The 27241-nt window shown below is 42.1% G+C and overlaps 1 protein-coding gene across 10 annotated transcripts in view; it reads right to left on the minus strand.

The window, feature by feature from the left end:
* Positions 1 to 27241, minus strand: part of LOC110014093 (NACHT, LRR and PYD domains-containing protein 12-like) — a 471367-nt gene that overhangs the window by 440686 nt on the left and 3440 nt on the right. For 4 of the 10 annotated variants that reach the window (XM_078934550.1, XM_078934572.1, XM_078934570.1 and 1 more), the window contains exon 1: positions 24311 to 24562. In XM_078934550.1, coding sequence (XP_078790676.1) covers positions 24311 to 24399 — 89 coding nt within the window. In that variant the 5' untranslated portion in view covers positions 24400 to 24562. Of the gene's footprint in view, positions 1 to 5845; positions 6090 to 11714; positions 11892 to 17712; positions 17890 to 21097; positions 22887 to 22973; positions 23030 to 23464; positions 23585 to 24120; positions 24229 to 24310; positions 24564 to 27241 lie in introns of those variants that run through there. The other 6 variants (XM_078934538.1, XM_078934509.1, XM_078934585.1 and 3 more) reach the window with 5 other exon arrangements.

Below are 27241 nucleotides of genomic sequence, written 5' to 3' on the forward strand. Positions count from 1 at the left end.
GTTTTGAACTTAAAATTATATGGAGAAGTGCATAGTTTTAGGTATAACCTCCTGAGACCCGGCCCAGTCATTTATGTCCTCTATAACGGACATTTTGTCTACCTTTATATTTCTAAGGAATTAAGAGATACCTTTCCAAATCCTACTCTACTCTGTAGAGGACATCCTGGGCTTTCCAGTGATGTGTCATGTGATGAGTTTTTTTCTTGTATTTCTCTTCAAACACATTCAAAGTTTGCTAATACAGCATGGTGTCACTAATGTCAGTGATCAGCAATCTACTTTTTAGTCTGTTGTCTAGGCAGTTTGTGAATATATTGTCTATCAAGGTCGCACTATTTGTTGGTATTCTACTTGGTTTGTTGATTAATGGATGCTGGCTAAAACTGCACATTGTATGGGTAAAATCCCCCGTCATGATGTGTTTGATTGGGTTTAACAAATCTATATTATCTATTATTATTTATTATCTATAATCTAGCCACAGGGGTTGCAAGCCAGTTACTTCTGTGCCGGTCCCAAGCCTGGATAAATAGAGAGGGTTGCGTCAGGAAGGGTATCCGGCGTAAAAATTGCCAAAATAACCATGCGAATCATCCACAACACTTTAGACATACCGGATCGGTCGAGGCCCGGGTTAACAACGACCGCCACCGATGCTGTTAACCTACAGGGTTTCGGTGGAAATTTGACTACTGTTGGTCGAAGAAAGAGGGGAGGCAGAAGGGTCCGTGGCCAGAGAGAGAAGGGAAAAAGCAGGAACATGGGTTTTGAATAGGGACTCTTAACGTTGGCACAATGACAGGGAAAGGCAGAGAGGTGGCAGACATGATGGAGAGAAGGAAGGTAGATGTACTGTGTGTGCAGGAGACAAGGTGGAAGGGCAGCAAGGCACGTAGTATTGGAGGAGGATACAAACTGTTCTATCATGGTGTTGATAGGAAGAGAAACGGGGTAGGAGTGATTCTGAAGGGGGAGTTTGTAAACAGTGTTCTAGTCAGTGGGTATGCGCCACAGGTTGGTTGTGAGTTAGAAGTGAAGGAGAGATTCTGGAGTGAGTTGGATGAGGTCATAGAGAGTATCCCCAGAGGAGAGAGAGTTGTTATTGGAGCAGACTTTAATGGGCATGTTGGTGAGGGCAACAGAGGTGATGAGGAGGTGATGGGCAGGTTTGGTGTGAAGGAAAGGAATCTGGAGGGACAGATGGTGGTGGACTTTGCGAAGAGGATGGAAATGGCTGTAGTCAACACTTATTTCCAGAAGAGAGAGGAACAGGAACATAGAGTGACATACAGAAGTGGAGGTAGGAGTACTCAGGTGGACTACATCCTATGTTTACGAGGTCATTTGAGAGAGGTTAATGACTGCAAAGTGGTGGTAGGAGAGAGTGTAGCCAGACAGCACTGCATGGTGGTGTGTAAGATGACTCTGGAGGTCAAGAAGAAGAAGAGAGGGAAAACAGAAAAGAAGACCAAGTGGTGGAAGCTACAGAATGAAGAAACTTGTGAGGAATTTAGGCAGAAGTTGAGACAGGTCCTGGGTGGTCAGGATGAGCTTCCAGATGACTGGGAAACTACAGCAGAAATTATCAGGGAAACAGGTAGGAAGGTGCTAGGTGTGTCATCTGGAAAGAGGAAAGACGGTAAAGACACTTGGTGGTGGAATGAGGAAGCACAGGAATGCGTCCAGAGGAAGAAGTTGGCTAAAAGGAAGTGGGATGTAGAAAGGACTGAGGAAGGTAGACAGGAGTACAAGGAAGCGCAGCGTAGAGTGAAGAGAGAGGTGGCAAAGGCCAAACAGAAAGCTTACGATGAGCTATATGACAGGTTAGACACAAAGGAAGGAGAGAAGGACTTGTACAGGCTAGCCAGACAGAGAGACAGAGATGGGAAGGACGTGCAACAGATAAGGGTGATTAAGGACAGAGATGGAAAGGTGCTAACAACCCAGGAGAGTGTACAGAAAAGATGGAAGGAGTATTTTGAGGAGCTGATGAACGAGGAAAATGACAGGGAAAGAAGGGAGGAAGATGTGGTTGTTGTGGAGCAGGAAGTAGCAGAGATTGGAAAGGAGGAGGTTAGGAAGGCTCTGAAAAGGATGAAGAGCGGAAAGGCCGTTGGTCCTGATGACCTACCTGTGGAGGTATGGAAGTGCTTAGGAGAGACAGCAGTGGAATTTCTAACGAGTTTGTTCAATAGGATTCTAGAGTGAGAAGATGCCTGAGGAATGGAGGAGAAGCGTTCTGGTCCCGATCTTTAAGAACAAGGGTGACACGCAGAACTGCAGCAACTATAGAGGAATAAAGTTGATGAGCCACACAATGAAGCTGTGGGAAAGAGTAGTGGAAGCCAGGCTTAGGAAGAAGGTGGAGATCTGTGAGCAGCAGTATGGTTTCATGCCCCGTAAGAACACCACTGATGCAATTTTTGCTTTGAGAATGTTGATGGAAAAGTACAGAGATGGTCAGAAGGAGCTGCATTGTGTGTTCGTAGATTTAGAGAAGGCGTATGACAGGGTGCCGAGGGAGGAGCTGTGGTACTGTATGAGGTCGTCTGGAGTGGCAGAGAAGTATGTCAGAGTAGTTCAGGACATGTATGAGAGAAGTATGACGGTGGTGAGATGTGCTGTAGGTCAGACAGAGGAGTTCAAGGTGGAAGTGGGACTACACCAAGGATCAGCTTTGAGTCCTTTTTTGTTTCCTATGCCGATGGACAGGCTGACAGACGAGGTAAGACAGGAATCTCCCTGGACAATGATGTTTGCGGATGACATCGTAATTTGCAGTGAGAGTAGAGAGCAGGTGGAGGAACAGCTAGAGAGGTGGAGGTTTGCTCTGGAAAGAAGAGGCATGAAGGTCAGTCGTAGTAAGACAGAATACATGTGTCTGAATGAGAGGGATCAAGGTAGAAGCGTTAGGTTACAGGGGGCTGAGGTGAAGAAGGTGCAGGAGTTTAAGTACTTGGGGTCAACAGTTCAGTGTGATGGGGAGTGTGGAAAAGAGGTGAAGAGGCGAGTGCAGGCAGGTTGGAGCGGGTGGAGGAAAGTGTCAGGAGTGTTGTGTGACAGAAGAGTGGAAAGGTGCACAAGACAGTGGTGAGACAAAGTCAGAGAAGCCAGACTGAGATGGTTTGGACATGTTCAGAGGAGGGATAGTGGATATATTGGTAGAAGGATGTTGGAGATGGAGCTGCCTGGCAGGAGGGCAAGAGGACGGCCAAAGAGGAGATATATGGATGTCTTAGCAGAGGACATGAAGTTGGCTAATGTTAGGGTAGAAGATGTCCATGATAGAGTGAGGTGGAAAAGGATGATTCGCTGTGGCGACCCCTGATGGGAAAAGCCGAAAGAGAAAGAAGATTATTTATTATCTATTAATCTATTATTACCTTTTGGAAATGTTAGCTAAATCCAATTGATTTTGTTTAGGATTTAAGATCTGAATTAAAACATCTCAGATTAAATTGTATTTCTTCATTTTGAATCCTAAATTTTAAAATGTATTTTGAAATGACATGATCACATTGCGAAATGTTAAGAATAGAATATCACTTTGAATTATGGGTAAAAAAAAACTTCCATTGGAAAATCTTTATCACATTTAAATGGATCCTTACTGATGGATCACAAAATCAAGAGAACAAAGAAAGTCGAAGTTTGAGTTCCCACGTTGCAGACTTCTGTCTGGAGTTTAGATGTTCATGTTAGCTCTTTTCCTAAGTTCAATCTGAGAACACGTCACGAGGTCCAGATGCAAAGTGGTTGCAGCCCGACAATAAACTCTGACAGGACTGTCAGAGTCAAACTGGAAGCCTTTAACATGCGTGTGTTCCACTCACTCCCGTCTTCTTCATGCTGTCCCGGTGTTTTCAGTCGCTGCGTTTGAAACCCAGCTTACTAGAACTAGTGAGAGATGTTTTTTGATCCTGTAGATGGCGCTGTAGTTTGGGAAGCACAGACGAGCATGCGCGGAGGGATATGTGTGTTGTGAGATCTGTGAGCCGGACTGTTGGAAAAGAACGTGAGCGAGTTGTCCCCGTTATTTTGTGTTTTTTCTTGAAAGAAAGACAATTCCCTTCAAGATATTACCTCCCAGATAACAAGTTTTTGTTTTGTTTCACATTTACAAAGGACTTGGTGAGTCAAATGATTATTATATAATCAATTATTTTCTTTTCATTTTCTTCATTATAAAATTGTGACTTATTTTGATACCGTTTTTTAATTGTAAGATGATTGTAGTCACAATGACATTATTTTGAGTTTTATTTTTATCTTGAGAAACTGAACTGAGATAATGAGCCACGAGGTGCCGTTAGCAGGCTAAGCCTCGTTATGAACGAGCCGCCTTCCACAATGTGAAGTGTGTGTCAGCGTGACCTACATTTAAGTGCTGTGACTGAATTTTATGTTTATGTTTATTTATATAAAATTTTTTTTGTATTGCACTTATGACAGGTCAGGTTTTTTTCGTTTGTGTGAATTCACCACCGTCACGAGTGCCCAGTTCCCACACACCGCAGCAAATGACGGAAGTATGGTGATGGCAAGCCACCCAACTGGAGTCTGAACAGTCAGAAGCAATCGTAAAAGTTCTTTTTCTGTACTTCTTCCCTTCTTTCCTTTTCCGTCCGGTCCAACACAAAAGAATTTCAAAAATAATTAAAATGAATAAAGTCTGGCCTCGATTACAAAAGGGGTTTATTCAGACATACCTCTGGTTTGTCCGAAGAGTCATAACCCCTCTTGTTAAAGTAAAATATGTCCAACACAAACGGCCTTCAGCTCTCATCTGTCTGCCCAGCTGTTGGACAGGACAAGTTAGAAAAAAAAAGAAGCAATCGTAAAAGTGCCCTGGAACTCTGATTGCCTCAAAGGAGAAATTGAACACTGCGTTCAAGCATGGTAGGAGAGTGACTACCTTCATTCCACAGGTGCCCAATCACTGGGATCTGAAAGAACTGCCCAAGGATGGAACAGACTTGTATTTTCTTTTTTTTTTAGATATTGTTTTGATAAAGTATATATATATATATATATATATATATATATATATATATATATATATATATATATATATTTTTTTTTTTTTTTGTTTTTGTACCAAATTGGTATAGCAGGTTTAAAATTGGAACATTAAGGTTAATTGAACTGAGAGTATTTTTTTCTAAAAAACCTTGCAAGGTAAATTTGACCAACCCCGGGGTTAACCAATTTTCTTTCTACACACATTTTATTTTGGTTACCTGGTTTAATTATTTATGTTCTGTAATCATTTGAAAGTGTTTTTGTTAATTAGCATCCATGTATAAATATGTTAAAAGTTAAAAAATCATAATTGTGGTGTGTGGTTATTTATTTAATTTAGTCTTATCAACTGCTCCTCTGAACCTAGAATTATTCTGGTCCAACTCAGCTTCTGAGGTGATTCGTTAGTGATTCAAACTCCACAGTCTCATGCAGGCCATGCCAAACTAGCTAAGTCTAGCTGAGTAGCATACTCACATCCTTAATCATGTTATTCTGAACTCACTTTCCGTTCGTTCTTAACACACCTAGGATTTTCTTGGTCTTCTTAACGTACTTTCTTAACGTTTACATCTCTGCAGCACTGCCGTGAGTGTAGCGTCTTTTCCTCATGATGAAATCATTTCTCTTCTCTGTTACTCTTCCTTATGTATCATCCAATCAATTTAATAATAACAAAAATATGTTCGGCCTTCTTTATCACCTGCATAGCAATAAAAATACTATGCTAATTTAGCAAGATTATAAAACTATTTTCACCTAAGTAAATTCAAAACAAGAACAAATAAATCACATTAATATAGCATTGTCATTCTGTAGTGATGTCATCAGTCAGTCATCCGTACTCATCATATTGATCTGAACACGACTGAAACATGGAGTCTGACCTCAGAGTCTGCAGTCTGCAGTCTAGACTCTCCAGAAAACCACACAGATGAAGAACTCCTGAATCCTTCAGGTTTCTGTTCACGCTCAGGTCCAGTTCTGTCAGATTAGACGGGTTTTTCTTAAGAGCTAAGACCAGGGCTTCACAGCTGATCTCTGACAAACTGCAGTTCTCCAACCTGAAATCAGACAGAAAAGTGTGTTAAACCTCCTGCAGGTATTTTACAGAGGATAAAGATTTAAGAGAATTAAGTTCCTGATTCATGAAAACTTGGAAAAGAGACATTGAAGAATGTTCCAACAGCAAAGCTAAATTAAACTGAAGCCTGTTAAGAACCTTTAGTACAGAAAATCCTCCTCTGTGTTACAGAGAAAAATAAAATGTGTCTAAATTTTAACAAATAATTGGGATTACCCGTTTGACCCTGAAGAACTCATGAGCAGGACTGCTGCTGAACTAGTTCAGATAGTTAACTGCACATTTAAAGGGGGAGAAATGACAAAGCAATGCCATATTTGAGTGTGTCTGAAGGTCACAGACACAACAAGGGTCTGAAGAATCAAAGTCATTCTGTCTTGAAGTGGGAATCTTCAATTAGAGAGCAGATTTCCACAGCTGTGACATCATCAATGTTTCCACTTGAACTGCTGAAGTTTCCATGAGGTTCAACGCAGATTCAGAGGAAGACTGAAGAGGACAGAAAAGAAAACCAGCATTCGGTTGTTCCATGGGAAGATTCTGCAGACACTACACACTCTGAATCCTTTTAAATCAGAGGAACAAAAAGCACATTTAGAAACTTGTTCAAATGTTGGATTTCATGTTGGGGTTTTGGAAATAAACTATTGAAAGTGTAGAAAAATTCAGGTCAGCATGAAGTTTCTCTGCAGAAACTCAAAGATGTTCACCACAATCAAAGAATAAAGCAGAGCCAAACTTTCCTTTCTCTCTTCATCCTGACTGGAAAAAGCAGGTTGTGTAGAAAAAACAGCTGAAAAAGTCTTTAGTTCTCCTCTCAAAGCATTTCCTGACATCTCAAAACTGTAGAGGGGCCTTGGAAAAACCTAAGAAACCACGGGGCCCTAAATGTCTGAATCTGGCCCTGAAGAGGAGCTGGTGTTGGTTCTGCTGGTAGTCTAAGGGTTTCAGCTGGTTCTACTGTTAGTCTAAGGGTTTCCGCTGGTTCTGCTGGTAGTCTAAGGGTTTCTGCTGGTAGTCTAAGGGTTTCTGCTGGTAGTCTAAGGGTTTCCGCTGGTTCTGTTGGTAGTCTAAGGGTTTCTGCTGGTTCTGCTGGTAGTCTAAGGGTTTCTGCTGGTTCTGTTGGTAGTCTAAGGGTTTCTGCTGGTTCTGTTGGTAGTCTAAGGGTTTCTGCTGGTTCTGCTGGTAGTCTAAGGGTTTCAGCTGGTTCTGCTGGTAGTTTAAATGTTTCAGCTGGTTCTGGAGGATATTTGTGTCGGGCCACATCCAGCACGGTGTGTGATTATATCTGGCTTTAGGGCTGGTCGATAGATCAATTTCTGTTTTATCCATTAATTTGAATTAGTTGTTTTAGAACAGGGGTCTCCCGTCTCCGACCTACTTTTGCATAATGAAACAGTCATAGAGCTACATATGTTAGATGACAGTTATTCACACTTCAAATTTTCACACTGAATAACTGAAAACAGCAAAGTTAAAACAAAACACATAATCTGTTGAAAACTGTGTTAACTTTCATATAAGGTTTAGCCAGTGAGAAGCCTGGTACTGCATAGATTTAATCAGAGAGCTGTAAGCTAGATAGTATCCACTGATGTTTACTCTGATGGAGTCATTAAAATGCTAATCTTTCAGTCTGGTTCTGAACCTCGACTTACTGACATTCATGTCAGAAAAGGCAGATTCACAAAGATATAGCGACCCGAATAATGCTGCTGTCACTCCTATACTTAAAAAACCAGGATTAGACCCATCCAACTTAAATAATTTCTGCCCTATTTCCAATCATCTGCTCATCTCCAAAATTCTTGAAACAAACTGTTGCAGAACAACTTCAAATGCATCTTTCTCAGAATAACTTATATGAACAATTCCAGTCTGACTTCCGTCCCCTTCACAGCACAGAAACAGCTCTCCTCAAAATCTCCAATGACCTCCTAGTTTCTGCTGATTCTAGCCTACCCTCCATCCAACTCTTACTCGATTTGAGCCCAGCCTTTGATCCTTTCTCTTGTACCATCCTCCTAGATAGACTCTCCGTCACAGGTGTCGCAAACATACCTCTCAACTGGTTCCACTCTTACCTCTCAGGCCGCACCCAATTTATTCTATTAAAAACTTTCACTTCCTACACAGTTAAATTGATGCATGGAAAAACAAAATTTTTTAAAATGTATGTCAAAGTGGAACCGTAAGGAAACAAACTTGTTGCAGTAACAACTGTTGGAGTAGTGGCTATGTGTGGTGAAAAAAGTGGACTTGTGGGAAGGATGTGAGTAAAGATGCGGGAGAACTGTACTGGTGAGTTAACAGCAGGTCATTGCATCATCCACTAGGACTATGTGGCAAAGTCCTGAAGATGGACAATGGAATGAGCTCTGGAACACAAACTGTAAACTTTAACTGAGCTAAAGGTTTGAATCACCAGCAGTTTCAGTCCTTTATGCCCTTACATTCGTGATCTCACAGAGATGTGTTGGATGAATCTGGGAAAAAACAGGTGCCGGGGAACCAGACCGAAATGGACTAAAAGTGTGAATAAGGTTCTGTTGTAATGCTACTACACCCTTAGTCCTACCAGAGAGATTACATGCAGAGAATGCAGAATGAATTGATTCTTCGAAACCCACAGGCTAACTGCCAAAAACCCCAAAGGCTAACTGCCAAGCATCTAGTATCTCAACATCCACAAATGGTAACTCTTATCACAACTTGAGATTGAAGCGGTATGACACAAATCAAACATCATGGAAGTGCAAGAACACCAGGTCAGGGAGGAGGCTATACCACATTTCAAAACTGAACTTGGGAACACAACCCCAATAACTACCATTATGAGCTGAGTGAGACAACAACTGACCTGAAAGACAAGATTATGTCTAGAATGAACACCAGGCAACCCCGACACAAACTACAACAGTTAAGTAGGCTGTGCAAAGAGACACCAATCCAGCCCATACCTGCAGGGTGAAAGATCCTGGCAGGGAAAATATACATGGAGCTCTACAACCAAGTGACTGGAATAATATAGTGAAACAGAATATGAACTGGAAACCCCAAAGGCAAAATGGGAAACACCCCTGAAGGGGGTAGAGAATGACAGCGCAAAGTACCTGTAAGACTTCGAGATGCAGACTGACAAGATGGCATTTGCAAACTAACCAAAATTTGGATAAAGAACAGAGGAAAGCCGTTGTGGTGGATGTGGCAGTGCCAAGCGATGGGAACATCAGAAAGAAGGAACATGAGAAACTGGAGAAATACCAGGGACTCAGAGAAGAACTGGAGAAAGCCTGGAAATTGAAGGTGACAGTGGTGCCTGTGGTAATTGGGGCACTCGGGGCAGTAACCCCCAAGCTGGAGGAGTGGCTACAACAGATACCTGGAAAGACTTCAGACCTCTCAGTCCAGAAAAGCGCAGTGCTAGGAACAGCTAAGATACTGCGCAGGACCCTCAAGCTCCCAGGCCTCTGGTAGAGGACCCGAGCTTGGAGGAGAAACCAACCGGGGAAGGGTGAGGGGCGTTTTTGGTACATGTATGTCTATACATAAACAGTATTTTGAGTTTAAAATACCATATTTATGTTCTAATATTTAAAAACTACACAATAAGAGTGCACAAATCTTTGTGAGGAGATAGCTTTGTTCTGTATTCATATAATTTTTGTAGAAATACATACTAAGTACTGATAAGACTTTTTTTTATGAAAACAGGAAGCAATTTTAAAGACGCATGTGCAGTCCAGATGCCACCCACACTCCACCAGGCACCAAAACTGATACCAACTCTATAATTAAAGCATAAAACAATAGAAATTCACTACCTTTGTTTATCAATATAAACAATTTCCATGGATTACAAAAATACACTTTCCAAGTCCTGCTTGGAAATAAAAACTCTTTCACCGCAAAAACATGTCGGAAACGGGAAAGCAGATCAAAGACAATAAACCAAAATTAAAACACACAAACTCTATTAATGTGTAAAACTAATCAACAATGGTTTACAAGTTCTTCTTTTTCAAACATTTTTCAAACAAAACCAAATACAATAATGTTAAATCAAAAATTTGGAACAGTTTTAACTTTTTTTTATTGTCCATTTTATAAATATATTTAGTTTTTCCTTTTATTCTATTTTTCTTTTAAATGTTTCTTTCTTAGGGACTTTCTCTTCCAGGTTACATTTGGTTATCATGGCTTGTTTTCTATGAATAATGCACAATTTATTAATCTTTTTTCATTAAGGTTTTCAAGGTAAATTGTTGTTTTGATGTATAAATGATGCTCTGACCAATGAGCGTTTTTTAAAATGTTGTTGTACCAGTGACAACAAAAAAAGAAGTCCCTCTATTTTTCTAAATCTAAGTGTAACACATGAATGTTTAATTTAAACATCAAAGTCCAGTTTCTGATTCACAGACTCTGGTTCACCATAGAAACTGATCCACACAGAGGAACAGCCTCAGAAGGAGCCTAGTTAACCATTGGAGAGATAGAAGACTGAGATATTCTGACACTCTGGACCACTAAGCTAAACCTTAGCTAAAAGTATTTAAATGGAAATGATAAAAACTCAAAAAGTAGTTTGACTACAATAAATTATCTTTGAATCTAACAAAAACAAAGTTTAGGGGGTTTGGTAATAAAGAAAAAACAGAATTTTTTTTGTCAATTGACAACAGAAACATAGAACAGGTGTCTGAATTAAATTTTTTAGGGGTTATGTTGGATGCCAAATTAACATGGAAATCTTATATATTTTATGTAAAAAAAAACAGTAGGCAAGAGCCTTTTTGTTTTGAACAAATCCAAATTTATTTTACCATGTCGTACTATGCACGTGTTATATTGCTCTTTGGTTTTACCTGATTTTACATATTGTATTGAAGTTTGAGGACATACATTTGAAACTAATATAATGTCCTTAATTCTATTACAGAAGAGAGCTATTCGAATTACTCATAAAGATAAATTTGGATATCACACAAATGAACTTTTCATTAAGTCAGGTTTATTAAAACTTAAAAATTTAATTGAATTGCAGACCTTATTAGTTATGTTTAAAGCCAGAAACAGAGATTTACCTGAAGACATACAAAAGCTTTTTATTTTTACCACAGGAGAAGAAAATCATAGGAGAAAATTTGATTTCAAACAAGAGATTACTCAAACAACATTAAAGCAAAAGTGTTTGTCTATAGCAGGGGTAAAAATGTGGGATTCCCAGGAGAATCAGTTAAAAAGTTATCAAAATATTATTTAATTTAAACGGATGTATAAAGCTAAACAAATGAGTTTGTATAAACTTGACTTTTGAATGGAATGTTTGGAAAGTATGTATTAAATGAATGGAATGTATTTACTGTTTATTTAAACTGTATGTAGTAAAATCTGAGCACAGGTGATGGTGTGAGAAATTTAAATATGATGCAATGTTTAAAAGGGAGCAGACAATTATAAGAATTGTATTCTTCAATTCTGCTCCCTTCTAATCGTGAAAATATTTAATATGTAAGACACACATGTAAACTTTTTGGACATCAATAATTTTCATGAAAGGAACAAATAAATAAATGAAATGAAAATTAAAAGGTAGTCTGACCTCAGAGTCTGCAGTCTGCAGTCTGGACTCTCCATAAAACCACAAAGATGAAGAACTCCTGAATCCTGCATCTTGTTGTTCACGCTCAGATCCAGTTTTGTCAAATTGAACGGGTTTTTCTTCAGAGCTGAGCCCAGAGTTTCACAGCTGTTCTCTGACAAACTGCAGTTCACCAACCTGCAATCAGACAGAAAAGTGTGTTCAGGAGCAGTGATGCAGCTGGAGGTCCAGGAATTTGGCACATTCAGTCAGGTGGGACCCGCCTTGATGACAGACTGACAGATGACATTTTCACAGTTTAGCAATTTCTCATGAAAGTGTCTGGAATGCCATGGCAGGCAAAAGTTGCTTTCAGCTTCTGGATGATGACATTAGATGTTGTGCTGTTCATTTTTTAAAGTTCAAAATATCTGCTGAAATAGTCAATGGTGATGTAGCTGTCATTATTCCAGGTGAAGAGGTCTAATGCAAAACCTTGCTATGGTCTCTGGGGAATCTTGTGATTAATTATTGGTTCTTTTGTATTTGCAGTTCAATTCTCAAGACATTTTGTACAGTTCTTTACCATATTTGCAATCTCTTTGTTCATTCCATGCCAGAAAAGTATGTTGCGTGATCTGTGTTTACATTTTTCTATACCTATGGGCCCTACATGGACATGTGACAACATTTCTGCACGAAGTGAAACTGGAATGTTAATTTTTTCTCCTTTGAATACGATTCCATTAATCACAAATAATTCATCTCTGTGATTCCAGAACTCTGCAGCAACTTGAGGACATTTTCTCCTCTCCTCAGGCCATCTGTCATGTATGACTGTGTTAAGTACAGTCAACTGAGTATCCTTGTAGGTTTCCTCTTGGATTTCATTGTCGCTGACAGGTAGATTGTCGTACACAGTGTGCACCTGCAGGTCCATTCCTCTTGCCATCCTGACCTGGCAATGATGTCCATTTTACTGAAAGCTTTTTTGTGCTGTGCATCCCATTCAAATTCACTGGACTCTTTCAGGAGTTGCCGCAAGGGAGCATTTGTGTTAGAGAGACAGGGAGCAAACTTGGACACATAGTTGACCATTCCCAGAACAGTTTCAAGCTCACCTTTGTTTTTAGGCTCTAATTGTGGAGGTGTTTCCCATTTATATATATATATATATATATATATATATATATATATATATATATATATATATATATATATATATATATATATATATATATATATATATATATATATATATATATATATATATATATATATATATATATATATATATATATATATATATATATATATATATATATACACACATATACATACACACACACATATATATATATATATATATATATATATATATATATATATATACACACATACATACACACACAAATATATATATATATATATATATATATATATATATATATATATATACACACATACATACACACACAAATATATATATATATATATATATACACATACATACAAACACAAATATATATATATATATATATATATATATATATATATATATATGTGTATATATATATGTGTATATATATATATATATGTGTTTTTATATATATATATATATATATATATATATATATATATATATATATATATATATATATATATATATATATATATATATATATATATATACACACATTCAGAAAATAACATCAAAAAAGGACATCAAAAATGACATTCATATTACATAAATAAATAGATATTGAATAAATACAGCTGCGAAAGTGTAAAAAACGTGATCCACTGCAAACATGTGATCAACTACAACAACTGCAACAAAAGTTAATCAATAAATGAGTGAAAAAAAGAAAAAAAACACCCCTGGGACCGTGGAGTGTCACTTTAACAGTCTGATGGCTGTGGGGAGGAATGACCTGCGGTAGCGCTCCTTCTTGCACTGTGGGTGCAACAGTCTCGTGCTGAAGGAGCTGGTCAGTGCCATTTTGGTGCAGGGGGTGGGAGGGGTTCTCCATGATGGATGCTAGCTTAGTCAACATCCTCCTGTCCGCCACCTCCTTGATGGACTCAAGTGTGCAGCCCAGGACAGAGCCGGCCTTCCTAAACAGTTTGTTAAGCCTCCTCATGTCTCTGCCTGTACTGCCACCCGCCCAGCACACAACTCCATAAAGGACCACTGAGGCCACCACAGTGTCGTAAAAGGTCCTCAGCAGGTCAAGGCGACTCTGGCTCTTCCTGTACAGAGCATCCGTGTTGTTGGACCAGTCCAGTCTGTTGTTCAGGTCAACACCCAGGTATTTAAAAGTGTCCACAAACTCAATGTCCCAATGGTGGTGGGAACCTCCTAAACCAAGAACCAGCTCTTTTGTCTTGCTGGTGTTTAGCAGCAAGTGGTTACTTTCATACCAGCCCACAAAGTCAGTGATGACCCCCCTGTACTCCTGCTCATCCCCCCCTGATACACAGCCCACAATGGCACTGTCATCTGAGAACTTCTGCAGATGACAGTGGTGGGAGTTGTAGGTGTAGTCAGATGTGTACAGGGTGAACAGGAATGGGGAGAACACAGTCCCTTGAGGCCCCCCCCTGCTGCAGACCACCACATCAGACACACAGTCACGCAGCCTCACAAACTGTGGCCTGTCTGTGAGGTAGTTGATGGTCCAAACAGTGAGATGTTGGTCCACACCTGCAACCTCCAGCTTCCTCCTCAGTAGTGATGGCTGGATGGTGTTGAACGCACTGGAGAAATAAAAAATAAAAATGACTCTCACAGTACTTCCAGGGGACTCCAGGGACACGGCACGATGCTGCAGGTAGATGATGGCGTCATCCACCCCGATGCCTGGTCGATATGCAAACTGCTGTGGATCCAGTGCTGAGCTCACCTGGGTGCGGAGATGGCTGAGGATGATCCTCTCCATAGTCCTCATCAGGTAGGAGGTTAAGGCGACAGGTCTGAAGTGGTTCGGTTCCGTAGGACGGGGTACTTTTGGAACCGGAACCAGGCAGGAAGTCCTCCAGAGGACTTGTACCTTCTCCAGTCTGAGGCTCATATTAAATATGAACTTCATCACCTCACAAAGCTGGGCTGCAACTCCCTGAGGAGCCTGGAGATGATGCTGTCAGAGCCTGTTGCCTTCCTGGCCTTTTTTCTCCTTAACTCCATCCTAACCTGATTTAAGGCCCGTACACACCGGGACGAATATTCGCCAGGCGTTATTCGCCAGCGTTTTTCGCCACGTTTTTTGTGTTCACACCCAGGCGATTTTCGCTGACGATGAGCCGAGCGACCATGCAATTTCATTCCCTGACATTAGATGGCGCTTAATGTAAACAGAAATACTCCTGTACACAAGGTGGCGCTGCGCAACTTTACGCTTCTTAAAGTCGCTTTTCACTCAGAAGAAGAGAGCAAGTATTTACGCAATTGTCAGAATCAAACAAAGAAAACATGAATATTTCAAGCACCAGTAGCTCCAACTGGTGTTTGGTTCCGGGATATTTTAGAATGTCTGTCATTATTTCTTCGCGGCTGTGTAGACGCTACTTTGCGTCTATCTTCTTCGCTGGTATGTGTGCTCAGCAAGGCAGTTTTGTGTTTGAGCGCCCCCAAGTTGTGTTTTACTGTAACTTCAGAAGCTCCAGACACGTGCAAAAGCGCCATTCTCATTGGTCGAATAGATTTCGACGCGACGCGTCGAAAAAAAAAACGAACCAGAGGCGTTTTTTTTTTTTTTGACGCTTTGACGCGTGGCGTTTTTTCGTGTCGGTGTGCACACTCTCATTGGTGCCCTTTGTTTAGTCACGAGGCGTTAAACGTCGGCGAAAATCGCCGGCGAAATTCGTCCCGGTCTGAACAGGCCTTTAGGGTGAGGCAGAGGGGGGTTGGAGGGGCGATGGGCGGTGGCTGGTTTGGTGCTGTGAGCCGTGGGGGGGGGGGGGGGGGTCCCTTTTACTTCTGTTGGAAGAAGGGCAGAGTGGACTGCTTGGTGCTGAGGTGATAACAGCTGGAGCTGGGAGGAGACGCCTGAGCTGGAAAGGTGTGAAGAGGGGGCCGTGTGGGTGGAGACTGGGGGCTGGGCAGAATCTGTTAAAGAACAGATTCGGTTCATTTGCCCAGGCTTGGTCGCCTGTGACCTGGTGACCATTTCCAGCCTCAGTGTGGCCCGAGATGTGTTTTAGACCCCTCCACACATCACGGATGTTGTTCTGTTCCAGGCGCTGCTCCAGCTTCTTCCTGTAGCAGTCCTTGCACCTTCTGATCTTATATTTCAGGTCTCTCTGTACTCTGTGCAATTCCTCCTTGTCCCCAGAGGGAAAAGCGCTCTTTTTCTCATTTAGGAGGGTCTTCAACTCAGGAGTAACCCAGGGCTTATTGTTGGAAAACACTGCACTGTTTTTGTTGGTACTGTGTTTTCCACACAGAAATTGACATAGTCCGTGATGCAATTAGTGAGACTGTCAATGCCCCCTCCCCGTGTGGACTGCAGAGAACGTCCCAGTTTGTGGTGTTGAAACAGTCCTTTAGTTGCTCTGTTACCTGCTCAGTCCAGATCTTGACAGTTTTAACGTTGGATTCTGCAGTTTGGTCACTGGAGTGTAAGCAGAGGAGACATGGACCAGGTTGTGGTCAGAGTGTCCGAAAGGGGGGAGGGGGCAGAAGTACATGCATTCTTGACATTATCATATAAAAGGTCCAGAGTTTTCCTGTCCCTTTTATGACAGTCCACATACTGGGTGAAGTTGGACAGGGTGGCGGAGAGGGGGGTGCATGCATGGTTAAAGTCCCCAGAAATCATGATCAGGACCTGCCGGTGTTGCTGCTGGGAAACGGTGTTGTGCACGTGCCCACAAGCGGCAGCAGCATCGGCTGACGGGGGGATGTAAACAGTGACCACCAGCACATGGGAGAACTTCCGTGGGGGGTAGTACGGCAGTTCAATGTCTTTGCTGCAGTGCTGTTCTTTAACAGTGATGTGGTTGTGGTCATTAACAAACACCGCCAGACCACCGCCTTTCTTCTTTCCGAGCTGCTACGCCCGCATTAGTGTAAATCCATTAACTGAGACCACGGAGTTTGTCGTGTCCTGGTTGAGCCACGTCTCTGTGAAACACAACAGGCTGCTTTCACGGTACACCCGCTGCAGACACATGAGCGCCGTTAGCTCGTCGGACGATTCCCATAGTAACGGATGGTAAAGTCGGTTCAAAAATTTAAAGAAAATATAATAAAACAAAAAGCAAAAGTAATGATGTTTCTGTCCTTTGTCGCAGAACTTCGTATTAATTGTTGTAAAATACAAAAAACACAAATAAGGTGGAAGAAAATATAAAAAAACGCAAAGTAAGGAGGACAAAACGATAGAGCTGCCCAGATATGCTGCCACACACGCTGAGCCATGGTAACGATATAATACTAATATATATTAAACATATATACCAAATAAATAAAAAAACATCAGACTTTAACTTCAACCTGGTAGACTCTGGTCCTTGAAAATATTGTCTGACATTAAACAGATATGCAGCTACAGATCTGCCTCTGCAGGTTTACTCAATTCTTTCTTTTCTCTTCACCAAAACTCTCCTTCTTTCTCTGATTTTCCTCTCTAGTCTGATTTACACTTGTGTGTGTGCGTGTGCACGTGGATGTTCACGTGCTCTGCTGTGTCTGATTTGAACTTTGACCTATGTCAGCTTTCAGACAGGTTTGATCAGGATGACTAGTCTGTCATTAGTTTGAGTTCTTGTTTGTTTTCTGACTCTGTAAACTCAGAAATCTGTCAAATGTTTCAACAGCTGAAGCTTATGTTGCCATGGAAACATCTTTGTTCTAAAGAAAATCTAAGTAACTGTTTTCTTCCACTGCGGAGTCTTCAAAAAATCAAAGATGTTCAATTTCTGGAAAATCCAGAAAATCTTTGAATCCAAACCTTTCAGCTTCAGTGAAGAACTACAAATGTAGAAATGAACCAACCAGCAGCTTCAATGTTCTGACCTCAGAGTCTGCAGTCTGCATTTTGGACTCTCCAGTCCAGGACACAGAACCTTCATGGATGAATCCTCCAGGCTGTCGTTGCTCAGGTCCAGTTCTGTCAGGTGGGACGGGTTGGACTTCAGAGCTGAGGCCACAATTTCACAGTGAGTCTCTGAGAGTCCACATCGTTGTGGAAATCTGTGCAGAGGAACAAAGACAGAAACAGGTCATCTATGATGAATTCAGGCTGTGATGAAGTTCCACTTGGAGCTTTAAAGCAGAACTTTTCAGAAGGTCTTCTTGGTAGAAAGAAGTTAAAGTCACTGTTTCTGTTCTCAAAGAGCTTTTCTAAATATGTACTTGATGCTTCCTTAAAGCTGTTTAAATTGACATGGAAACACCACATTCTGGGGGGGGGGGGTCTGTTACCAGTTGACTGACATGAAAGTGTTTCTGCACTTCTCTGCTCCTCTGAACTCTGTGGAATGATGACTCAGCATTTTTTTTCTTTTGGGCTTGAACGTGAAATGTAATCAAACTCTGCAGACGGCAGACCCATTTTCAAGAACAACGTCTGGAGTTCATAAGAGTGATGGCCGGGGGAAGAAGCCGACTTTGCGGCGGGTGTTTTTGGTGCACATTGTCTTGACAGGAGAAGGCTGAAAAGGTAGTGTCCAGGATGAGAGGGGTCTTGTGTGATTCGGCCAGCCTGCTTCCTGACCCTGGTTCCGGTACAGGTGCTGAATGGAAGGAAGGCTGGAACCAATAATATTCTTAACAGATCTGATCATTCTCTGCAGTCTGTCCCTGTTGTGTCTAGTTGCTGATCCAAATAAGACAGTGATAGATGTGGTCAGGACAGATTGGATTATTGCAGTGTAGAAGATGGTCAGCAGCTCCTGAGGCAGGTTGAACTTCTTGAGTTGTCACAGGAAGTACAACCTCTGCTGAGCCTTTTTTTCAGAGTGAGTCAATGTGAGGGATTCACTTAAGGTCTTGTGGATCCTAGGAACCCATGTGTGTCTGTTAAGGGGACAAACTTTTGAGAAATGTGAATGGAAAGGTTGGGGCAGGGGGTTCTTCCTGAAGTCCACTGTCATTTCCACCTTTCTAAGTGGGTTAAACTCCAGGTGGTTCAGGTTGCACCTGAGGACTAGCCACTCCACTTATCCTCTGTATGCAGACTCATCACCATCCCAGATGAGCCCAATGACTGTGGTGTCGTCTGCAAACTTCAGGAGTTTCACAGAAGGGATTCCTGATGAGCACTCATTGGTGTAAAGGAGAAGAGCAGTGGGGAGAGAACACACCCCTGGGAGGCGCCAGTGTTCAGAATCCGGGTGCTGGATGTGAATCGTCCCAGTAACACCTCCTGCCTCCTGTCAGTCACGAAACTGGTGATTTACTGACAGGTGGAGGGAGGCACTGTGAGCTGGGACAGTTTGTGATGGAGGCGCTGTGGAATGATGGTATTAAACGTAGAGCTAAAGTCCATAAATAGGACCCGTGCGTAGGTATCTGCATAGTCAAGGTGGTGCAAGATGTAGTGGAGATCCATGTTGACTGCATCATCCCTGACCTGTTCACTCTGTAGGCAAACTGCAGGGGTCTAGCAGGGGGTTAGTAATGACCTTCAGGTGGTCCAGCATCAGTCGTTCAAAGGATTTCATGACCACAGAGGTCAGGGATGATGGAGAGTTTGAGACTAGCGGGGACCATGCACATCTCCAGGGAGCTGTTGAAGATCCTGGTGGAGATGGGAGCTAGCTGGTCAGCACAGACTTTCAGGCAGAATGGAGACACTCCATCAGGTCCTGGAGCCTTCCTGATCTTCTACCTCTGAAGGTGTTGACACACATCTCTTTCACAGATCCTCAGTGCAGGTGAGGGGGCAGGTGTGGGGGAGGTTGGAAATGCACTTAGATCCTGTGTGATGGAAATGGTGGCTGAAGAGGAAGGTTGAAGTCTTTTAAATCTTGAATGGAAGTCGTTAAGGTCCTCAGCCAAGCGGGAGCTGTCTGCAGGGTGGGGGGATGGTTGCCGGTAGTTGGTGATGGTCTGCAGTCCTTTCTAAACTGCAGTAGAGTTGGCTGAACATTCAGGCTTTTGTCATGTTTTCATAGGGAGAGCTCTGTTTGTCTACGTGCTGTGTTCACAGACTGTCTGGAAAAGGGAAACAGCAGAGAAAGAGGCCAAGGGGCGGAGCTTCAACAGGAAACAGAAAAGTGTCTTACTCCAATAAAAGCAGGTGGATACGTCTCATTGAAAGCCAGGAATCCTCTGCACATGAGCCTCAGGAGACCATGCTGACATCACTCTGACCTTTGACCCATCACACTCCTCACAGTTCACACACACATCAAACAATGAGGCTGTTGATGTTCCACGGACAGAAGAAGCCACATTCCAGACTGCTGATGGCTATCTAGATTTGATCAGGAAAATCATGGTTCTCATGGTTCTAGAGCTACACTATAACTAAACAGCCAGAGTCTTTTCAAAGGCACCTGCTGAATCCATGCAGGTGAATCAAAGCATGTCTGGACTTTTTTTCACTGGATTCCAGAACCTCCGTATGGAGGAACAAGAACCTGTACAGGTTTATAAGTTAGCTGTGATGCTAGGCTTCATTCTGCTGTCCAAACTGCTAAATTTGTCTTTCCAATAAAGACTTTCACAATAAAACTTTATGAACAACACAAACTGCATTTTCTGATTCCAAAAGCCTGGATTGATCCAGAAGATTTTCTGGTTAAGTTGTACTCACACTCTGGGATTTTTCTGTAAGCATCAAAGAAATAACAATCCAGAAAAAAAACAGAAGAAAGGCAAAAATCTAAAACATGAATCTTTTCAATTGAACTGGATAAACAAATAAATACAACCACATTAAGAAGCAGATTTCAGACAGATTTCCCTGATTTTCTGTCTGCACTGCTGTGTGTGGGACTCAGATCTTCAACAGAGTCTGTATGTATGCAGATGATGGTTGACTGAACCAAAGGAACCAAAAGGATCAAAAGAAAGAATTAGTTTCTGCTTCAGTTTCTTCTTCTGGTCATCAAACTGTTTTATTCACAGATCAATGATTTATCTAGAAAAAAGATGATGAGCAGAAGAAAGAGCATTTTAGAAATGTGCTTCTAGAATGATTGACATTGTGGAAATGAAGACATCCTTTCATTCTGGACCGTCTGCTTTGAGTTCAAACATTTCAGAAGGTTCTGGATTGGATTTCATTTGGACAAATATGATCCTGCTCTTTAGCTAAAAGATTATATGACTGTTAATAAACTGATTTTCTTCCTTCATGTTTTTTATTTCTAATCATTTTCAAACCTTTCATTCTTTGTAAATCAATCTGAACACTGATCTGATTTATCATCACAATCACTTCTGGACTCACCTGAACTTTCTGCAGTTCCTCACAGCTGGGATCAGTCTCCGCATACCCTCAGCTGATGATATCTTGTACTGGTTCAGGTCCAGTTCATCTAGAACCTCCTCTGCCATCAGCAGAGTGTAGGCCAGAGCTGAGCAGTGGATCTCTGAGAGTTTCTTCTCTGATTTGTTCTCTGACTTCAGGAACTCTTGGATCTCCTGATGAACTGAGAGGTCCTTCATCTCCATCAGACAGTGATAGATGTTGATGCTTCTGTCAGGAGAGACTCCTCCATTGTTGATCTCCTTCAGGTTATTTATGGCTCTCTGGATGGTTTCTGGATTCTTCTCTGTCTGACCCAGCAGGCCTCCTAAGAGTCTCTGGTTGGACTCCACAGAGAGACCATGAAGGAAGCGAACCAGCAGGTCCAGGTGTCCAGTTTTACTCTGCAGGGATTTCTTCATGACTCTACTCAGAAACTCATCCAGGGATGGGTTCTCCATGTTGTTCTTCAGGAAGTCCTCAATGACCTTTACCTTCCTGTTGGAGTAACAGTGGAACATGTAGACTGCAGCCAGAAACTCCTGAACGCTCAGATGAACAAAGCTATAGATCGGTTTCTGGAAGATCCCACACTCTCTTCTGAAGATCTCAGTACAAACTCCAGAGTACACTGAGGCCTCTGTGACATCCAGACCACACTGCTGCAGGTCTTCTTGGTAGAACATGATGTTTCCTTTCTCCAGATGTTCAAATGCCAGCCTCCCCAGCTTCAGAAGAACTTCCCTGTCAGTCTCTGTCAGCTCTTGTGGACTTGTCTGATGTTCCTGCTGGTACTTGTTCTTCTTCCTCTTTGTCTGGACCATCAGGAAGTGGGAGTACATGTCAGTCAGGGTGGTGGGCAGCTCTCCTCTCTGCTCTGTGGTCAGCAGGTTCTCCAGAACCACAGCAGTGATCCGGCAGAAGACTGGAACTTCACACATGATGTAGAGGGACATGGAGCCCTTGATGTGGGAGATGATTCTGCTGGACAGCTCTCCATCTGGGAACCTCCTCCTGAAGTACTCCTCCTTCTGAGCATCATTGAAGCCTCGGACTTCTGTCAGTCTGTCCACACATGAAGGAGGGATCTGATTGGCTGCTGCAGGTCTGGAAGTGATCCAGACCAGAGCTGAGGGCAGCAGACGTCCCTGAATGAGGTTAGTGAGCAGCACGTTGACTGAGGACTTGTGTGTGACATCAGACACCAGCGGACTGTTGTTGAAGTCCAGAGAAAGTCTGCTTTCATCCAGACCATCAAAGATGAACAGAAGTTTGCAGACAGACAGCTGTTCTGCTGGGATCTTCTGGAGTGTTGGATGGAACAGCTGGATCAGAGTGAGAAGACTGTGCTGCTCATCTCTGATCAAGTTCATCTCCCTGAAGAACAGAGGAACCACAGCACTGATGTCTTGGTTCTCCAAGCCCTCGGCCCAGTCCAGAGTGAACTTCTGCACTGAGAAGCTTTTTCCAGCTCCAGCAACTCCGCTGGTCAGAACCACTCTGATGGATCTGTGTTGGTCAGGGAGGACTTTGAAGATGTCTGGGTTCTTGATTGCAGTGTCATGGAGCTGGTTGGTCTTGGTGGTGGTCTCCAGCTGCATCACCTCATGTTGGGTGTGAGCCTCTGGTCTCAGTCCCTCTGTGATGTAGAGCTCAGTGTAGACCCTGTTGAGGAGCGTTTCTCTTCCTTCAGTTCCTTCAGCCACATGTTCACTTCTGCTCCTCAGACTGATCTGATGTTCTCCAAACATCTCCTGCAGACCAACATCTGCTGACAGAGCAGAGAAGAAAGCTCCTTCATGAGTGTTCCACATGTTTCCAGAAGAATCCATCAGCAGATGATCAGGCTCTGACTCACCAGCTCTGGCTCTTTCTGCAGACTGGGGTCCGCTCCTCTTCTTCTCTCTGTGGACACTAAGGAGAAAAGTTAGTGAACAACAATCAAAGCAGTCAGTGGGAAGTTCCAGACTAACTCTGATCATGGAGCAGATCCTCTCTGATCTTCAGACTCAGATATTGGGATCCAGACTGTGCTGAATGTGAGCAAATGTGTTTCCAGGTTAAACCAGAGCAGATCTAGTCCATCTGTAGGTCTAAATGATGCCTTAGCTGTGTTTGGAGCTCATGTCTGGACTGAGCTCAGAGAAAAGTTCAGCTGTTTGCTTCATCCTCACAGACTGAGCTTTGTGTCCTCCAGAGTTGTCCAACTCTTTTCTTTCCTCTCAGACCTAAAGCGCTCACAGCAGATGGTTGACCTTCCTGGATGGATCAGTTGATGTTCTTGATGAGAACATTGTTGTTCCTGCTGAGAGCTTAACTCTGCTTTGTTCACTAGAAACTGCTTCTTACTGTGAGTCTGAAGGTCCTGGTTCAGTTCTGAAGTTTGGAGGATCATTTTTGGACCGGTCACTCTTCATGGATCCACAGCTGGAGGCTGCAGACTGGACTCTCTGTGTGACCTGTTGACCTCTGCAAACACCAAACCATCAGAGTGTTGGAGGATCTGCTTCTTCATGAACAGCTGATGGACTTTGACATGAACACAGACTGAGCTGTTTAGTCTGGAATAACATGACATGTTTGGATCAACAGTTTCCAGCTTTCAGCATTTTCTGTCAGTCAATCCAGACTTTTTTCTAGAAAAGCTGATTCCAATTCTCCATGTAGAAATGTAGAAATTCTGAGAGCAGAAAGTCAAACTAGAACAATGTGATGTTTGGAAAGCATGAAAATCTGAATCCTAGGAGTCTGCAGTGATTCTTCTCATTAGACTGGAGCTGCTGTCAGTCAGAGTCAGCAGTCAACATGTTTTCTTCTCCAACATCTCTGATGTCTCTCAGAGACTCTCAGAAGACTCAACTGAAAAGATCTCATCACACACATGATGCTCCAAGTGAGTCTGATCAGAGAGATCCAGAACTGAACCAGACCTCAAGTCCTTCATCTGAAAACTGTTGATCATCTGAACTAGAATCCAGCCTCCAAAAACTCTGACAAACACTCACTGTTCCACTTCTGAATGGATGTCTTTGAAGTCAGCACCACAATCCAGTGACTTGCGTCTCGTTGTGGGCTCCCTGCTGTTTGATTCAGGTCCTGGTCCTGGTTGGTTCCTGTGAAGAATGAAGGTTGCTGGTGTGAGTCCTGAGCTCTGACATGGAGAAGATCATGGACAGTTGGAGATGTTCATCTCACCTCTGAGCTTTGCTCTGGTTGTCATGGTTACCATCTCTGCTTTTTTTAGAGGGAGGGGCTCCCTCCTGTGGTTCCTCCCACTGATCCATGCTGCTGGATTCACTGGATCCACATCAGCTCACACACACCTTCCTCCTTCACCTGCAGAGGAAACCCTCCTCATCATCAGCTCTGATCCTCCTTCACCAACAGATCAGCTGCTCCTCCACTGATTGGCTCTTCTCTTGAGTTTCCTCTCAGGTTCAGGTGAATGCAGTCAGACAGCAGTGGGAGGCAGAGGAATAAGGGTGTTAGAAAATATCGATTTGGCAAAATATCATGATAGTTTGTTTGACGATACTTGTATCGATTCAAAATCCTGCCAGGACAATATTTATTTAATTATTTCTGAGCGTCCTTCGGTGTCTTAAAGCCGAACCCGATCCAAACCCAACCAATTAACTTGATTTGCAGGCCCGAGCCCGAAGCAAATCCGAAATTTCAATTTATCCCATAGTATTTTTGGCAGAATAAACGCAAGATTTCTTAAGGTTAAAATAATCTACATATTTTTTTGATCATGATAAATGCATTTGCACAACAAAATAACGCTGAAACACAGAATAAGAGGCCAGACAAAGAGAGTGAAAGACAGATCTTGATGCGCACTCGCGTCATTACACGGAGAAATACTGCAGACACGGCGGTGTATTTTTGCCTTTTCAGTTCCCCTGTCTGAAGTTTATCCTTGACTTCTTGCTGCTCCATATTGGGGATAACTAAACAAAATAGATGCGGACTTGTAGGGGGAATATTACATTATCGACACGTGCGCAGAGCTGCGGGTGGCCGGCGCCCCCCTCTTTCTGCCAGTTTCTGGACCACAGTGTATTTCAATCAATGGTGGGCTGGTGACTGAGGGGATAGAGGGGGCGGGGTCTGCCTGTGTGTGTGTGTGTGTGTGTGTGTGTGTGTGTGTGTGTGTGTGCGTTCGGTGAACGTTCTCCCTCTGAGTAAGAAGAAGCTGGCTGTGCCTTTCAGTTCGTGCGGTAACCGTTCTGACGTACAGGATTAAGAAAGAGCTGTTTGACAACCGCCCGACTAAGGAGCTTCTTTGCAGCCATTACAATATATTTATTAAAAAGTCAGCAAGAGAGAAACCCGGCCCGAACAGACCCAAACGTAATGATTGTCATTTAGTGCCCGGTCGGGTTCTGACTCAGGCTCGGGTTTAAGATCTTACCTCTAAGCCAAAGGCAGCCTATTTTATTGTTATGAGACATGAACTACTTTGTTTTTACTTGGGATGGATACCAAACTGAAACTCTGTGCCACTCTGCCATCAGTTTACTATTATCTATTATTTCACAGAGTTTGTTCCCGCCGGTGTGGGTACCGGATCGACTCGGGCTGCCGGATGTTCTCGGGGTCCTTCGACCAATGATGACGTCACACTATTTGATTGGCTGTAAGTTGCCACGACCAATGAGTTAACGTCGCTAAGTTTTTCTTTTAAACTTTATTGACAATTGAAGTATCATACATTAAATAACGAACAATAACAATGTAATCAACATTACCTCAAAGATCAGTCACCATTGCCAAACATCACATATTAACATAGAAAATAAAGAATAGAGGGGAAAAAAAGAAACAATGAACATAACACACAAATAAATAAAAACAAATAAGTAAAATAAAATAAAGAAACATAGAACCAATCTAAATAGTCTAATACTAGTTAGGGGTACTCGTGAAGTTTGTATTTCTGAACAAAACTAAGCAATTTCAAGCCATTCTTCTTTTTCATATAATGAAGGGATTGAAAGTAAAAACAGAGCTCTTTATGAAATGTTATAAAAAGTGGTTTGGTCTTCAAAAATTTATTTTTGTGTATATAAAACTTTCCTTGCAATATCAGGATATTAAGAACTGTATTTTCTGGTTTATTTTATGATACCACACCGAATAGAGCATTTTTTGACTGTAAATGAACTGGCATTGCAATTTTGGAAGAATACCAAAAGCAGAACTCATCCCAGAATGTTTTTACAATTCCACAGTTAAGGAATAAATGATCCACCGTCTCAATGTCATTCAAACAAAAACTGAAGTCATTCTCTTCAAACCCAAAACGAAGCCTCAAAAATTCCTTAGATGGGTACGATGTCGCTAAGTAGTAAAATCGCTAAACGTAAATCGCTCTATAAGTAGTTTGTCCAACTGGTGTTACCGTAGGGTGACGTCATCATTGGTCGAAGGACCCCCGAAGGACCCCGAGAACATCCGGCATCCCGAGTCGATCCGGTACCCACACCGGAAACCTGTTAATTGCCGCGCCTAAAACTGCGCGCTCCCGTCTCTGAAAAAGAGTGCGCAGTTGAGGGGACGGGATTTTTTTTTTTCAAACTTTATTGAATGTAAAAATTCAATACAGTGAACAACAACAACGAAGCAACAAGCCAGGGGGTTAGTACATTTTATGCAGATATATTGAAACTAACACACAGATCTAATGTTTTGATGGCGTTCTTATTATCAGAGTTTCTTATTGTCTTAATGTATTGTTTGAACTCATTGATAAAAATTGAGAAATGAGGGGTATGATTCGTAACTTTTGATTTATGAATGTGCCATTTGCATAAAAACAACAAAAGGTTAATGATGGACAGTGGGTGAGGCCAAACATAACATTTTCTAAATACAGGCGAAAGTCAGGGTCAATGTGGGCGGAAATGAAATGACAAACTTTAGACCAGAGAGTAGTGGAAAAGGGACATGACCAAAATAAATATACAGCATCTTCAGGGTGTTCTTGACAAAAAGAGCAGGCAACATCAATATCTTTTTTGAACCTTTGCAGATATCGTTTGGATGGATAGAATTTATGGATTAGTTTGAATGAGATCTCTTTCACTTTATTGGTTAAAAAAGTTGAGGGGATGGGATGTG

This window comes from Oryzias latipes, chromosome 2, assembly GCF_053564925.1.
Source record: "Oryzias latipes strain Hd-rR chromosome 2, Olatipes_Hd-rR_3.1".
NCBI lineage: Eukaryota > Metazoa > Chordata > Actinopteri > Beloniformes > Adrianichthyidae > Oryzias > Oryzias latipes.